General features: G+C 43.2%; 1 protein-coding gene across 2 annotated transcripts; it reads left to right on the plus strand.

Moving 5' to 3' along the window:
* Nucleotides 1–194: 194 nt before the first annotated feature.
* Nucleotides 195–15857, plus strand: amn1 (antagonist of mitotic exit network 1 homolog (S. cerevisiae)). 2 transcript variants are annotated; one of them, XR_003931863.1, is made up of 5 exons: nucleotides 195–324; nucleotides 9634–12842; nucleotides 13578–13635; nucleotides 15109–15192; nucleotides 15295–15345. XR_003931863.1 is itself a non-coding variant. In XM_030097288.1 (4 exons), exons 2-4 carry the CDS (start codon nucleotides 9680–9682, stop codon nucleotides 15432–15434), a joined length of 3387 nt encoding a protein of 1128 aa, XP_029953148.1. In that variant the 5' UTR covers nucleotides 195–324; nucleotides 9634–9679; the 3' UTR covers nucleotides 15435–15857. The 2 variants fall into 2 exon arrangements, 1 of the variants encoding a protein (XP_029953148.1); XM_030097288.1 differs by lacking the exon at nucleotides 13578–13635 and having other exon boundaries at nucleotides 15295–15857.
* The last annotated feature ends 1918 nt before the right edge of the window (nucleotides 15858–17775 follow it).

Consider the following 17775-nt stretch of genomic DNA (forward strand, 5'->3'; position numbering starts at 1 on the left):
TTCGGGGGGGTTTAGGTCTCATAAAGTGGTGCTGAGACCCGCCCCCGCCATAAGGGGCCCATGTCTGCTGTCTGGGAGGACCGACTTTCCCCTCCTCCTCCTCCTCCTCCTCCTCCTCCTCCTCCTTCTGGAGAAGTTGGAAACACAAAAGACAAAGGTTGCATGTGGATGTCGAGGGAGGGAGGAGGCGTTGTTGTGGCTCCGCGGTAACTCCATAAAAGAGCTCGTGCAGCCAGCAGAAAGCAGAGGAGCGACACGGAGAAGCGGCATGAACACCAGACTCTGCGGCGCAGCGAGGACTCCGTCGTGAAAGACAGAAAGAAAGTAAGTCTGAGACCTTATGTGGCTTTTCGGTGCGTTTTGTAGCTGGTCGCGACGAGGATATGTTGCGAAAGAAAAGTGAACGGACGTGAATTAACTTCATGAAAGTTTTTTTCGCTGAAAGTGCAGCGCTTGTCGTGATGCACCAGGACGGGCTGGTTTGCATGCGGGGGAGCTTTAAAGTAGTTATCCTGTAAACCAGGGGGGGGGGCAAATCTCTGCAACTTTTCTCTGCCTTAATGATGCACATTGGGACATATTTTTCAACATTTTGCCTTTACATTGTGCATTTTCAAACTGCTTATCTCGCTTATTTTTGGATGTGTTTGAGTGAAATTCATTCATTTCATTAATTTTCCTTTATTTGTTTCGGAGGGACACTGCGCATTGATAAACATTTTATATAAAAAAATAAATGTAAACGCACCCGAGTTAGCCAAAAGGCTAGTTTACATCGACTGTCCCCCCTGCCAGAACTAAAAGGCCAGTGAGAACTGAAAGGCCAATGCTTTCAACATATATTGTCTTGACGGAAAAACGCAGTTTGAAACTGTCGTGGTTTTTTTATTGAAAAGGTGTCCGAGGCCGGTTGCAATGTAGAGAATCCCACAGACATTTCTGAGAATCTCACCTGTAGCGAGTCTCGGCTAACTGGAAGGAACAGACTGGGGGCTGCATGTTCACATGGCTAATATGAGCAGGGGGGGGGGGGGGGGAGTCAAGGCGCTGTACCCTTCTTGAAAGATCATATTCATACTCGAGGAGCGAACAAAGAGGGGGCGCTCTCCTGCAAGAGCTTTCTTCAGCTGGGTGATTAAAGTCTTCTCTATGCGTGTTCCCACCGAAGGTATTTGGCTCGACCTAACTGAGGTGGCGGCCTGTGGTCGAGCCAGAGCGACAGTGTGAACACGTTTCCCACTTAGGGTCGACCTACTTTTGGGTCGAGGCGGGGCGCTGGTCTGACCCATCTGAAGACGGTAGATGAGCTGACTTTGTGATAACACTGGTGATGGATGAAAAAATATAGCCGAAATGAGCAATTTTGCAGAGATTATGTCCTAAAGCTCTATTGCCGTGGCCCGCGGTAAGGATCTAAATAACTTCTGAAGGACTCCGAGCTGCACGATGTTTGTCTGAGTGAATATGAGCATGCGTCAAAAAACCGGAGTTGCCCTTTAAGACAATTGTACAGTAGTTAAAAACTGAAAATACATGGTTTTCACGAGGTACAGGGAGGAAGAAGGCTTATAACAGTTTGGTGTTTTCACAAATTATTTCTATCTGTCTGTTTTTTATTTTCTTTTGGTGGGTTTTGTTTTATTCACTTAATGTCTATTTAATCTGTGACTATGTTTATTTACCTTGTTAATTTTCTTTTAAGTAAATATTGATTATGTAAATATAGAAATATAGACGTTCAGGACACTAATTGTTAGTGTAGAGGGGGTAGGTGTAAATAAGCTTATGCTTCTTCCTACCCCATGTCGGACTCTATTAATTTGTTGGATTATTAATATTGCTTTTTTTGTTTTGTTGTTGGGTTTTTTTTTTTTTTTTTACTTATATCTCAGTTTATTTATTATATTATTTATGGCATGTTCGAAATGAATAAATAAATCAAATCAAATCAAAATGGGGGAATTGGCTCATGGAGAGGGGACTAAAAAGATAGAAGATAGTTAGAAAAATTGAGAAAGCTTAGAAGTAAATAATGTGCATTGAATATTCATTGTGAGGTAATTCGTTGAATTACATTTTGTCAAGAAACCTGGCCACGATGAGGAGTGTTGACATCGATAAAGCAAAACTATTTATGACTGTACTTGAAAATGTAAGATTAAGTTCTGTTGGTGCTTTTGGGGGAGAATGCTTATCTGCTTGGTGCTTGTTCATCTGTTGGATGTCCCGTCTCTCTGTGTGTCCTGTGCACTCTTTTACTTGTACATAAGCATGACACACATCCTGCAAACCAGGAAGGCTTTATCCTGTGAAAGGAAGAACAGGACTAGCTGCAGAGGCTGTCAACGACATGAACTCATGCGCGCTCTTCGCTCTTCTGTTGTCTGCAGACACAAAGCCAAAACCCTCTGCAGAGAAGACATTTCATTTGATTCTGTAACTTTGTTTCATTAAATTGGACTCTCAGAAGTTACACATCATGACCTGAAGAAGGTTTCCTCTATTTTTACCCCCTCCAATAGCAATTTTCTTGGATTTGGAGCTTGTAAAGTTGGTTATATGAGCCAAACAAACTGATATGTTGATGCTTTAAATGCCTTCAATACTTTCAGATAACTCACACATTGGTGAAGAATAGGGATGGGACGGGATCTCGTGTCAAGATCGAAGTCCCGCGAGGTTTCTCGTTCATGCGTTGAACGATAGTGAGTTCGTTTACATGCAGGCAATAACCCCTTCTTAACTGGAAAATTGATGGAATAATATATTACATGGCCTACAGCCATGTAAACACGAGCAAAAACCCGAATATGCTCATATTCATATTTAAAAACCCGGTCGAAAGGGAAATGAATACTGTTCTGCCCATGTTCTATCCGCAAGGAATCTTGGTCTTTTGAGTACACAAACTACTTGCAATACAGCTTAATTGCTACGACGTAAATAAAATGTGCGGAAACGATAGTTCAGTTCTTCTTTTACTGAAAAAACAGTGCATTGCATCATTGACCATATTACCACGTCTTGCCAGCTCACACTCTTTTTCTAACAACATGCAGAGAGAGCCTGCAGCGCCTGCGGCGCCCTTCTTCCTCTGTGGTGTCTGTGTAAAATAAGGTTGAACATGCAAACGAATGGGGATATCGCTGATCATGTAAACCAGGGGAGCTCAACCAGTCACCAGATAGACCGCGAGGTGCAGGGGGAAAAAAAAAAGTTTGTGCGGTTAAAAAAAAGAAAGAAGAGAGCAACGTGTGCGCGCGCGCGCGCGAGAGAGAGCGAGTGAGTGTGTGTGTGTGTGTGCACGCAGCGCTTCATGCATGAGAAACGGCAGTGCGGCTGTGCATGTAAACATTAAAATCTCGTCTCGATCTTGTGGACTCAATCTTGTGAGACATCTCGTCTCATGGAATTTCTGTCTCGTCCCACCCCTAGTGAAGAATGAAATATCTATTTTTTTTTTCTCTAGTGAAGGACATCAGTTCTGGGTCCTGGAGCCACTTTTTGCAGGAATGTATTTGCAACATGGTCTGAAATCAGAGTACAGTTGTAATTGCAGTCCTCAATTTTTCACATTAAAGGTGCATTAAGGAGTTTGCACGTTTTATATGAAACAGTGCCCCTGCCTTGGGCATAATGCAGCTTAGTGAAAAAAGCTTGCGTGCACGGAAGACTGGAACTCCTTCCTCGCTCTTTTAGTAGCGCTCAAGTGAAATTTAAGTTTCTTTTACCTGGTGGGGTCTGTGCTGGAGCTGTGGCAGTGCTAGAAGTCAGTCTTTTCTTACGTTCTGGAAGCTCCTGCTCAGTTGTTGCTCACTAAGCATCTGGCGGAGTAATGGCGGACAAAGCAAAACCTAACCAGCTGGAGCGCGCATTACGTCATTCCTTTCAAATTCTCCCCCAAAAAATTCTGGTGCCGGACCGGCACTGCAACTTTCAAGTGACAATTTAGTGCTGTTAGCGGTACTTGCAATGAATATGTCAGGGCACATTGTACACATCATTAAAAATGTGGAACATATATATGGTGGAAAATAAGTATTTTTTAGGTTGTAAAACTCCTTAATGCACCTTTAAGCTGGCTGAAATTAAGAAATCTATTTTTAAGCAGGACTTGTGAGTTTTAGAAAAAACAGGACTATATTGTCATTGTGGGGTTTCGATCTTTCCATATATCCCTCAGGTTTAGGTCTTTCATGCATTGTTTTTTAGTTTCCCTGCTTTTATAGTCGGTTTTATTATGTAGGCAAGTAGTGGTGCAACGGATCACTAAACTCACGGATCGGATCGTTCGCTGATCAAGAGTCATCGGATCGGATCATTTTACAGATTGGCAAAAAGCAAAAAAAATCCCAAACTGTTTTGTCTCTTTATTAAAAACTTAAATTATCAAATTTAAATATATAAAAGTACTGCACAAAGCACAATAGCTTCTTTTATCATAATTATTATTGAAAAACAACTTAAAAGTGCAATTTATATGAATATCTCCTTCATTTAAAATATAATGAACCAAAAATCTATTTAAAGTGCAACAGCAACATAAAAAGGCTGGTTCAAAAGTCCATTAGTAAAATGAAACTCAAAGGTAAACATAAGAAGACATCTTCCTTGAAACAAGGAGAATGAAAGAACCTGGACCGGTCGGACTGCGCAGGGAGAGGCTGCTTAAATGTTGCGGTGTCGCTTCAAATGTGCGGACATGCTCGATGTGTTTCCACTTTCATATGGCTTTTTTATGCCACAGTGCCGACACACACCGTTGCGGTTTTGCCCACTGACCTCTTTCCTTCGTTGTCATATGTGAGGAGAATAAAATTTATTTGTTGACGCGCGTCCCGGCCAGATCATGTTGACCCGCGTCCCGGTCAGATCACTGGCATATAACCATGCTTGCATAATTACCTGGTGGTGTCAGGGAGCGCCTTCCCGTTTAATCATGCTTGGGAGTCGTACCTGGTGGTATCAGGGAGCACCTTTCTGTTTCACAAACATTTTTGTGAGGCAGGAACGGTGACTCACTGCGGAATCAACTGTGGGAGGGACCGGCCCTCCCTCTCATATGCAATCTCTGTTGTGGGAAGTATAAAGAGTAAAAAGAGTTTCGCTTCGACTGGTAGAGTCAGCTGTGGGTTTCGTACGGACGCCCAGCCTATTGACGCTGTTCTACCGGGGTGTTGGGCTCTCCACTCTGTGTCAACGGTAAGGACTGCTTATGCGTTAATACTGAATGAGAATGTTGATGTTTCGCGGGAGTGATCTGTGACACGATTTGCTTAGCGATTCTCGGCGAGTGCACTCTGGCTTGCTGTTGTGGGTTTGTATAATTAATAAAACATAATTACGACAATCAACGCCTGACTGCCTATCCTTCCGGACCTGATCAGAATTTTTAGCAAAACATCATATTTGACAGGGAAACCAAAATGCAGGGGATTTAAGTGTCGCGGGGCGTTCAAGCTCCTCCTTTCCTCCGCTCGCCATGTCTGCTCTCCTCCTTTCTCCGCTTGCCACAAGCTGTGTGCGGACTGAGCACAACTCTTTCAACTTTTTTTTTTTTTTTTTAGAAATCGATCCGCGGATCACGTATGTGCCGAACCGATGACGTTGATCCGAACGGATCACGGATCATTGATGATCCGTTGCACCACTATAGGCAAGCCTTGAATTTCACTGTGGGTTTGTGCATATTTTCTTCCAATCCTGCAAATGTATCTGTCATATTGTGGGAAATTCAGACAAATGACCAGAAATCCATTTCCAGTTTCATTAATGTATTGCAATCAGGGATCAATCAGCTTACAATCAATTTGTCAGATGTCAGACAGGAAGGAGTGCGGTCAAGGAGCTGCGGGTCCTCTGTTCTTAGCCAAAAACAGCAGTCTGTTCTGAGCTCCCGGGAGAGTAGAACCGCAGTATGTGTGATGCATGGGATGGTTATCAACTTTAGCAGACTTCCTCAGCACATGGTCGCCTGGGGTTCTCACACCAACTGTAACCAAAAGGGGTTGGTGGGGGTGGGTTCTGTTTTTTGTCACTTCATATGTTAAATAGGTGTGTCTTCCTGACTGAGTACAGCCTTTAATATCCCTTTTCCCAATGCAACTAGCGGGTTGACCCGTGTTTTCGACCCGTTAACAATCGGCTTTTGACTCTTTTCCCACTGCCTGCAGACCCGGGTTTGACCGCCTGCTGGTGAGTTGCATCGCTTGCATTTTCCCACGCTGAAGTGTCCCACGTTGATGACATCATCAGCGCGACGGAGTAAAGTGAAAGTAAACAATGCACTAGAGCTCATTCCCCGTTACCTGTCGACGAATCTTCTCTTCCCCACGGATCAAGAGAAGCTCTCTGGTCTCGCTATCTTGACGAAGGATATTTCACATTGTCTAAAAACAACAACAAGCGCGCTAACGTAGCCACGCTATATCAACGTCATCACGTAAATTACCGCGTCAACCTGATTCTGCCTTTCACACTCTTTCGCCCCTCCCACTAAAAGCCGATAGAAGCCGAGCCGTTAAAAACCCGGGTCAACTGTAGGGTCGAACGACCCGGGTCGAAATACTGATTAAACCCTTTCACGCTGACATGAGGAACCAATTATTAGTGGGTTTGAATGGGTTTTTTGGCCAGTGTGAAAGGGGCTTAAGACGTGTTATGACACTCTGTTGTACCCCTGGCCACAGTCAGTACATTTACATACAGCCAATAACCCTTTTTCAAGCCCTTTTCAAACTTGAATATTGGCAATAACCCAGTAGCGCGTGGCCATGTAAACACCCGCCAAAACCCGGAAAAGCTCATTTTCGAGATTTTTAAAACCCGATAAAGACCGCTGGGTTCCTCCTTTTCAAACTTGAAAGTGCCGCCGTGTAAACAGATAACGAGTTAAGCGACATTGTTTTTGGCTCTGCGCATGCTCCCATCCGCAATGAATCATGGTCTTTTGAGTCCAGCAACGAGTAGGCGCGAAACTCACCACACTTTTGTCCGTGTGAGGCTTCCGTGACGCACGATACGAACTGTTATTCTGAGCGCGCACATCGCACATGCTTCCTTCTGAAAGTTGGCGACTTGTACGGCCTGCAGAAAAATAATGTACAACAGAACAACTGTTCTGTCTGTGTTCCGTCTACAGGACGGAATCACCGCAGCAGCGTCCGCCTCTGCAGTCCAGTGGAGGAGGTTGCCAGATCTGTCGATCGAACCCGTAAAAACATCTGAAACTCGTAGAAAGCAGCCCAAACCCCCATCTTGGTTGAAAATGCACGTTAAAACCGTATTTATTTGATAAAAAAACACGTCATAAACACATAATCATTTAATCAACCCGTCCGTGTTCAATAAAGAAGCTTGCTTTGGCAGAAACTCCACCCAATCTGGCAACACAAATCCGCTCCGGTCAGAGCTGTTTTGTTTTGAGAACAGCATGACGTGCACCGTGGTTTGGAAAGGGAGCTACAGATTGAATGCGCTGACTTGTAAACGGGGTAACTCTCTGTCTGTTACAGCATGTAAATGGGGTTTTCCTAATGTTTCAGAAACCCAGATATTGACCTGAACCCGAATTTTCGCTGCATGTAAACGTAGTAAATGACTCACTCCACACTAAACTGTACCATTTTGTTACAAAAAAGTCAAATTTTAAATTGTTGATTTTCACAAAGTTTCTTCTCTATTTTTGAAGCTATGACTTTATAGGATGAGAAAATATTGTTAAAAAAATAACTCTCTTGCTTTTCGAATTTATATAGAGTAATGTAGTACAGAAGAGACGCATTTTTTTATGTAACAGGGACACGAAATTGAGTACAAAAGTGTATATGATGTAATTTTTAGTCGGGCATCCCGTTCGGGCAGCTATGGGGTCCTAGTGAGACACTGGTGCTACGGCCGATCGTTTAGTAGAGAATGCGTTCAGAATTCGCAATAGCAAGTGAGAAAAATGTTTGCGGGACATAACTACTTTTGGACGTAACGAAGTGGACATAAAACAAAAAACTTACCTCTTCTAAACATCATACGCGCCAGCTCCTGTCATGTTGTATGTGCCGTTGCAGATTAACATCGTACGTCACGTGACGTCATTACGCGGCCGTAAGCGCCTCCATGTATTTTCTGGTTTGTATTAAATAAAGTCACCTCGTAACTGAAAATGACCCGAAAAACATTCCAAAATATCAAGACAGCTTCAGAAAAATGTACACGCTCTCTGCTCTTTGCATTTTAATCAGTTTGTCAATTGAAGAGGGCAGTTCTTAAACACTGATCCGTTCATGTGCAGACTATTATTTGTGCTCCAGCCAGCTGCTCACCTCGTAACCCCTCGGGGAAACGAATTATTACGTCCACAAGGGGTCACTGCCCCTGCAGATATTAAACACATCTTATTACATTATGCAGAATCCTTTGTTTTAAATTAATTTTTGATATTTCCCCTACCAGTTAGCAACCAAAAAGTCATCCCTGCTTTGTTGATTAACCCGTACACAAAGTCCTAAACATGTTTGGCTGTGCATGTAACAATTCTAACCCCAAAATTCAATACAATTTTTGGAAAGGCATGCAGATTTCTTGAAATGTGTTTTTGCTACCCATCTCATTTTATTATATGTATCTCTTTGAAGTATATTGTATGAAAAAATAATAAGATTCCGACATTTGTGTTTCAGATTTTTTTTAAATTGATCCTTGAAGTAAAGTGTTATGTTTGGTACAGTTTAGTGTGGAGTGAGCCATATATCAGCTTGTCTCTCAGAACCTCAGAGTTCACACTGAACTGGTGACAGTGGAGACCTCTCTTCTAGCTGTGGCTGGAATAAAAGAATCGAGGAACTCATCTTTGGTGCATTCATTTAATAGAATTTCCACAACGCTGGTCATCTGCACACAAAGAATGTTTTGTGACAGTGACAGTTGTTTCAGATCATGAGTCGCTAAACACCCCGAGGGTATCTGTTTCTATTCAACACAGGAAGTAATTGTGATCAGCTGGGATTGGGTTCAGTGTGTCTGGATTTGACCATTACAACAGACACTCGTGATCAGCTGAGATGAGGTTGAATGTCAGTCATGAGCCAGGAACTGCAACATATGATTAGTTACACGGTTTCAGCAATTTTCTGCTGTTTAAGTTACGGTAATCACAACGCATGCCGAAAGCACACATATAGGATTCTTCCCAAATCATGAAGCAAATTTAAAAAATTTCAAAAAAACTTTGGACCAGAAAGTGTAAAATTGGCTTTATCTTGAGATTGTTTTCATTTCCTGTAGCAATTGATTTGCTTTGTGGAAATACACAATTTATCACTTATACTCTGTGCCACACATACACAAAACTTTAAAGCTTGAATTCAAGGACGATTATGGCCCCATTGTGCTGTGCTGGGCTGTATGTGACCCCTGAAGTAAAATGTATGTGACACCTCTGGAGTAGAACATGGCAAGAAGAGGAAGCCACTGATGCAGCTGTGAAAAAAAGGCCAGAAATATGGAAGTGGTCTGTTGATCTGAGATGTAAATGAACAATTTAAGACCGAAAGTTAGGCTCATGCATGCCCCCACTGAAAATACCTGTAAAGTAATTGTTAATCAATCTAATGTGTAATATCTCTGATCTCTTTTCAGAAATATTGATCCTTCAATCTGCTGCAAGGACCAACAGAAGACTGAAATGCATTCCTATCCACTGATGACTGAGCAATGCCAGCGGGGTGGAGGACACTCACAAGCTGTCTCTCATCCTACCAATGACACGTGGAGAAATCAGCAATCTGGAAATGTGAATAACTCCTGTCGGTACAACACTGTGAACTCAGGTTTCCAACAACCTCAAGGGACAATGTGCAATGGAGGATACTATGGCACACAGATGTCTGGCTGGCAGGGCCGGGCCGTCTCCAATCAGGCAGCTTCACTTCAGCAAACAACTGAAGTGGTGAACTATAATAATCAAGTACTGATGACTAGTTGCCAACAACTATCAGCTACCATCCAAAGGGAAACAAATGGCGTGCCGATATCTCACGGAGTTCATGCACCGCCGAATTATGGAAATTCAAACCAAGTCTTCATGGGCTCTGTGTCAGCCTACACAACAAACACGACCTCTGTCTCATTTAACCAGATGGCTCATTGCAACACGTTACGGCCTGCCACCGTACATCACATGCAAACTTCTCCAAACAATGCTCAACACACGTCCAACCCCACTGTTTTTCCGTCAAATTTTAACTTGACAACTTCTCATTGTAGTATTAACAACAGCAATGCAATCTATTCATCAAATGGACATAATCTGTCCTCATCTGATGCTTATCAGAAAGCTCAACAATACCCCGCCGAATTCAGCTCAGTGCGTATCTGTGGGGGAGCTGTGAGCAACACTAGTCATTCAGCGCCACATGTCACACAGAGATTCAATAGTTCCCTCCAGAAAAATACTGCATGGAGCTCAAATCATGCAAGTGAAAGACTACAAGAGCCCAGCAGCAGCTTCACTGCAAACCGATCAGGCATTCCAGCTGGTCCTCCTCCAGCATACAATGTTTCAGATCACAGTAGGCTGCAATTTCTCAAGTCTCGGTCTAATCCTATAAAAGAACCGGTGACTAAACCTCACTCAAATCACCACTCCAGACGATCTTTACATTTTTCAAAATTAAAAACGAGACAGACTGTAAAAACGGCAGCTGAGCCAAGTTCTTTGCAGAAGACTTTCCATTTCAGCAAAACGGGTGCTCAAGAAGTTGGAGCAGGAGGTGTTTCCCTATCAGACACAATCTCAAGAGAGAACTCGGTCACGTCCTTCAATGACTCATCCCAGGCGGCCACCACACTTTTTTCATCCCAAAATAACAAAAGCCAATCTCCTGAGAACATCTCAGAAACATGTACAACGGCTGAGATGCCGTCACCGGTCAAACCAAGTGACTCCTCCTCTCACTCTGCTGCTATGGGTGCGAAAGTCATTGCTGTTGTGCAACCACTACCCTGTGGAGGTTTTCAAGCTGTCGGTGAGCAGATGTCTCCCAACACGAAGAACAAATCCAAGTCATCACGTGTGAGAAAACTTGTCGAGTGGCTGAAAAAAGAGTTGACAGACTTGAGCTCGAAATCCAGCAAGTCCACAACTACCACTGAAGGAGGATCTAAAGATGATGCAGATTCAGAACCTCAAAATTCCGCTCAACAGTCTCAGCTAGATAACAAAAAACAAGATGCTCAAAAATCTGTGCCTTCTCCAACACTTACAAACACAAATAGTCCAAAAGAGCAAGAAGAGCAGGAAGAGGAGAAGGAAAAATCATGCCCAGCATCCCCAAACTGTTTCATTCTTGGAGAGGATGACGTCTACACAGAACAGCCCTACACATCATCATGGTTAAATGTCAATGAGCAGCTTGATGACATCGATAAAGAATTTGGCTTCCCGTGGTCTTTGAAGTGCAAGTACTACAAGCATGAGAGTGATGAAGAGATAAATGACGTGGTAACCGCAAAAGGTTCTATTGCAGCTGGAAGTGAGATGCCAAACCAAGTCTTTTCAGAAACGCAGCTCAGTTCTGCTCAGATGGCTGAAGACGGGGAAGCCTCCACCCTTCAAGATCACTCAAGTCAAAATTCAGAAAATGAAAGTGCCTCTGAGCCGTGTTACTCATTCCGATTGGATCTTTTGCCTCCAGAGGTGGCAAAAGAAATTTTTGAGAATGCTCAAACGGAAAGCTTGGTGATGCCCAATGTGGACAAATGTAAAGATACCAACTCGACTGACTCCAGTAATTCAAAGCTGAAGGACGACATGGTCGACCAAGTCTACTGCATAGCAGAAACAATGGAAATCCCTTCAAGATCATTTGTGAGTAAACCGAAGCACAAGGAGCTTCACACTTTCATGGAGAAAGTCAATGCAGCAAATGGGAAGAACAAAACTCCAGATCACATCATCGACTTAACGGCCAGTGACCAGCCAACCACAATTGTCATAAGTGATGAGGATGATGATGTTTGCTTTGTTGAAAATGAAACTCTAACCAATAGTGAAAATGTCTTGAAGATAACGGACATTTGGGGAGGTTATGAACCGGGTCAAGTGACATCTGTCGATGTAAATCAGCCATGTTTGGAAAACGAGGCAGATATGAGTGCAGCAGTTCCTGTCCAGGCACAAGTAAGTGACTCAGACAAACTTGAAGACCCGACCAGCGCTGAGTCCTTGGGGTCAAAAGAATGCAGACAGTCTGATGTGGATTCACCATATGCCCTTGAGAATGTTTCAAAACCTGATGAGACTTTTGTTGACGATACTGGTGCTTGGCTTTCATCCCCAACTAACCAGACTGTACAGCTTGCACTGTATGGCTCTGCACAGAAAAAGAAGTCTGTTTCTTTTGTTGACCAACAGCACAGTATTTCGGTGGACTTTGCCAATGAAAGTCGGAAACCTCCAGCATTCCTCTCTGTGTCCCTCAGTCCCTCGAAGAGAAAACGCAGTGAGGAAATCTATGAAGACAAAAATTCAGCCAAACATTGTAGGGAAGGCTTTCAACCAAGCAATATTCAAAGGCAAAAATTCTTATCTGCGCAGAACCTGAAGAACAATCCACGCAAGAGGATGAGTTTACGTAAGAAACGCAAATACCAGAAGAAAAACGCCAAGAAGTATGCTGTCACCGTAAAAGAGTCGGATGATCATCGCACAAGTAAAACTAACAGTGAAAACCAGGATCCCTCGGCTCTCCAGGAGAACATTGTCTTGAAGTTTACAGTGCTCCCTGAAACCTTCAAATTTAAAGAGGGGCCAGAGACAACGGAGGAAACCCCTGGTGCTGATTCAGGTAAGAGACGACATCGAACTCGACAAACATCAACCAAGTGTGGCACCTTAATTTAGCGCTTGGCCCAAAATTACTGAATCCCAGACTTCACACTGTACAGCTTGTTATGATCCTCTCCATTCAAACGTAACCTAAAACAACAGGTAACGCATTTGCAGTCTTAACCTGTTAGGAACCGGCCACTCCTGTCTTTTCATTTCTGACTGTAGATCATTTGTGTTCTTTCTTTAAAAATGACACATCTTTAATGTCATGCCTACTTGTTGGTCACATGCAGGCCCTTTAAGTCAGGGTTTCCCAACCCTGGTCTTCAGGGAACACGATCCTGCATGTTTTGGATGTTTCCCTCTTCCAACACACCTGATCCAAATGATCAGCATTGTTATCAGGCTTCTGCAGAGCTTGATGACGAGCTGGTCATGTGAATCAGGTGTGTTGGAAGAGGGAAACATCCAAAACATGCAGGATAGTGTTCCCCGAGGACCAGGGTTGGGGAAACCCTGCTTTAAGTAATGGCATCCTCCACCCTCAGACTCCTGACTGCAAATTCATTTAGCATGTTTTTGAGTATGAATGAATATGACAAAACACAACTTTTTGAAACGGTTCCCAAGGTGGAACTTTTAGAGTACGGTGCGTCTTCAGCTTCATGGTTTTTGTCTTTTCTGATTTGATATGGAAAAAAATTCCAGAATATGCTTTTCGGTCCCAGCTGATGTTTTATTGTCTTATCAGGACAAAATCACAGTTGAACAGTGGCTGTCAGCGCCATGCAAAATGGAAAATGGTGCAGGTACATTTAACTTTTTGAGGAGGGGCCTCTTCTAACATCTGGTCTTCTATATCTGGTTTTGTTACTCTGTTTGTATCACATGCAAGGGCTGGGCCATGTGATACCACAGAACCAGTCATCTGACCTGTGCGAGAGAACAACAGGCTGAGAGGTTGCCTCTCCAACATGGATGAGCTCATCCATCCGTGTGGGAGTTGAGCAGCTCTGCCTTGTGTGCATGGCCTTGAGCAGACAGATGGAGTTTGTGCGTGTGTGTGTGTGTGTGTGTGTGTGTGTGTGTGCGGCTACAGAACTGTTGCATAGGACGTCTCCTCCTTTACCGATAAGCATGGCATGTTTTCTTTCTGCTTTAGTTTGAATCGCGTGGTGAGTTGGTTCAGGGGATCAGGATTACTACACAGATTTAGAAATTCGTTCTGCATTGATTACTTATCGGATTTCCACACCTTCATTTGGTTTGGTTTGCTTTCACACCTCATTTTTGAGAGAGGACCGAACCACCTGGACGTCGTACAGTTACATCTGCTCGTTTGGGGGCGCTGTCACCCAAAACGAACACTGGCCAGACAGGAATGAAAAGCATGATGAAATACAAACCCGGCTCATTGATTGGTTTGGACAGAAAATGGAAACCCTGTCCCTTTTGCCGACTAGCAGCTTAGTGACTAGCCGCAAGCAAACTGCATTATGTGGTCTTCTGACTATCTACCTGCACTCCCTCACCACTGCACTTGTGCGCACCAGACAACTTTCTTTGTGCATCTGCTTCCTCTGATTTGCTTACTACTAATCACATTAAAGGAGCACAGTCTTAATGCTGGCTGCCGATTACATGGCTGATGCGCTGCTTTTTGCCTCCTGATTGACACCAATCGCTGTGCATGGTTCAAAAAAATGGCAAAATACAATTCGTCTTACAGCAAGAGGTGATTTATTGTGTCCACAGTGAATACAACAAATGATTTCCCATTGAGTCAAACAAATTCAAAGACGGCATCCTGACAGTGGCTTCACAGCATCCTGACAGCAACTAAGAACCTATTTTCCCTTCTGGGGTAACATCTCCCCTTAAATAACCACAGCACCACTCTGCGATCACATGAACAGCCCACTTTCCTTTTTGGCTTTTACTTTTGGCTGCTTCAGCCCAAAATGCATTGTACTCCATGTCACGCCCTCTCACTGTGACTGTGGTCCTCCATCACCACCTCACATGGCCTGGCCTCCCCACATTTCCTGTTGAATGAGTTTTGTTACGTGGCTGATCTGAGGCTGAGTTGCAGAAAGCAAACTGGTAGAATATTGGAAGTCAGGAGGTGTTTATTAAGATCACGAGGCTTGTGGAGCTGCAGGGTTTCTCGCATAGTGAAATGGGACGGACAGCTTAGTTGGTTGTCCTGGACAGAGAGTAGCAGACAGGTAGAAAAAAAGAAGTGTGGTTTATGTTCTCACCTGTTTGATTTCCATTTTCAGCTCAGTGTGGACACTTCGCAAAAAAACCTGAACCCGTTGAAGGAAAACGCCAGCGCTCCAATGAAGCTGTCAACAAATCAAAAGGTAATAAATGCAACCAAACTAAGAAATTGCTCTTCATTTCATTGTGGGTCATTGCTACAGCTGTTTTTTTTTCCTAACTCTGAAATATTTATTTTTTTCTAGTGACCTGGAATATGAACCATGCAGAGCGAACTCAGCTGCCTCCTTTTCCCAAGACATCCGACGTCTTTCACGAGTATCAGAAGAAACACAGAAATAATAATCGACTGTTTACGTTTTACAAAAACGGTGTTCCCATATGAGTGAACTGGGCCTGTATTACTTCTGTTGACATAACTGTGGGCAGCTGTTAGCTCAGTGGTGCAGCGGCGGTCTGAATGTGAAAGCTGCAGGTGCAGAAAGGCAATACAAGTGAAAATTACTTACTTACTTAATTTATCTACTGCAGGTAAAATAAGCTAATGTCCTCCCAAACACTCTTAATGCAAAAGACTGCCTACATATTTTTATATATTTTTTTAAGTGTTTTGTGCTCTGTACTTATTTTTTGTCGTTTATTTTTTTTTACTTTACATACATTTTGATACGTTTTTGTTTTTGTACCCTTGAATGTTGCCATTTTTATTGTTGTGCTGATGTGAGTTCAATGGGAGGGGGGAAATCAGTATGGGACGTATTCTCATTGTAATTCCTGCAATAAAAAGCTCTCGTGAAGAGCAGTTGGATTGACTTCTCTTTGACCCCATGTGTGCGTTTCTGTTTTGGCAGCAATAGATTTCAAAAGTCTTCAGGTAAATTTAGATGAGGACATCTGCACGTGTTCACCTGGAACCACAGAAGAGCCTGTTCTGCAGGACTTAACCATGAAAAGAGGCTGCAAGAGTTTATATGCCATTAAGATATCAAGTCATAATATCTTGATTTCTCATCCAAAATAAAAAAAAAAGTTTAGTATGAGATTTTTTTTTTGTTTGTTTCACTTTAGTATCACTGGCATATTGTGCTTTTTTCAGCCCTGTACAGTCTAGGTGGATTATGAAGACTAGATTCTTCATTTGAGGCTTGTAAATGTTACAAATGCACTACTGTGGCTGTAGTGTAGTGTAGTTTTGTCCAAATTCCACACCAGTGTCACATATCACTTGCTTACTGTAATTTCAAGTTCAGATGAGGATGATTGTTTTGCTGATTGTGCTATTATATCATTTCTCATGGAGTAGAGGTGACAGGGCAGTCTGTAGTCAAGTACTCCCAGAGCACAGGCTTGAGTTTGAATTCAAACTTTATTTCGAGCACGTCAACACAGTTAAACTCTCAGAGTTGAAGGTTGATGTTTAGAGAGAATAAAGGATATACTTTCTGTCAAAATGGTATGACGTCATATAAATTTAATCATCAAAAAAAAATACCTGAAAAATAAAAGTCCCGCCCCCAGCACCCCCCACCTGCCCCCGCCCTCGCCCTCGCCCCCGCCCCCGCCATTCTTCCGGAATGAGGTCATGTCTGAGTAAAAGGCGGGAAATTTAAAAAAGGGGTTCTGTCTTTCCATCGGCGTAAGAGTGAGTCAAGATTTGCATATGCTATATTGTAGATGTGTACTGGCTGCTCTGTAGTCTGCATGAATGTGTTGAACTTCCATCCAGAGAGCAGGGTTCTCTTTGAGTGGGAGTTCAGGGAGGTAAGAATCGCGGGCTTTTTTTTTTTTTTTTGGAGGGAAAGTTTCATATGTCAGGCTGAGGGATGATGATGAGAAACAGATGTAGTAATGTAAATATCACGTGTCAGTGTCAGCAGAAAAAGAGCGGGAAAGTTAGCCTGTCACAAGGTTGCCATTGTATGTTGCGGGCTGAAGGCTGATGAGAACCAGATGTGATAATAATAATATGCATACCGATGTCTGTTTACATTAAGGCCCGCCTTCCTGAGTGAGCTCATACCCTACGGGTGTGATCATGAGGAAAAGAGCGGGAAATTTACTAAAACACAAGGTTGCCATTGTATGTTGCGGGCTGAAGGCTGATGAGAACCAGATGTAGTAATATGAGAAACAGATGTGAGACGGGGAAAGTGGGCGTGCATTGTACTGTACTGTATATAAAATGTTTCACATAAGTGTGATCATAGCAGTGGAATCGTTACGCGGCAGGGAAAAAAACATGGAGAAAGATCTGTTGATGAAAAAGACGTGGCGTCTTGATGATGGCCGGGGGTTGTTAGTCAAATTTAAGAGTGGTGGAGTATCGCCACACGTCGATCTATACAGCTATGAAACCACGCCTGAGGTCTACCATCTGAAAATCTACCAGAGAGACAGATATGATATTATATGTCAAGCCGAAAGGTTTATGGCCCCCCAATAAACCCCTCCCCTCGCCACTTGTGGACCATTTGTCCACCGTATGTCCACTGCGCATTTATCCCCCCCCCCCCCCCCCCCCCCAAACTTCCTTCCGTCTGAGGTCTTTTGAAGTTCAGACAGACGGTTAGAGGGGGGTGAATTTATATTGTACTTAGAGATGGCGGAGAAACGTGTTATGAAGAGGTTATATTACAAGCTGAGTCATCATGGTAGTTTCGGCGGGGTAGAAAGAAAGAAAGTTAGGGTGGAAGATGTGAAAGACTTTTTATCATCTCAAGACTCCG

Source organism: Salarias fasciatus, chromosome 7 (assembly GCF_902148845.1).
Source record: "Salarias fasciatus chromosome 7, fSalaFa1.1, whole genome shotgun sequence".
Lineage (NCBI taxonomy): Eukaryota > Metazoa > Chordata > Actinopteri > Blenniiformes > Blenniidae > Salarias > Salarias fasciatus.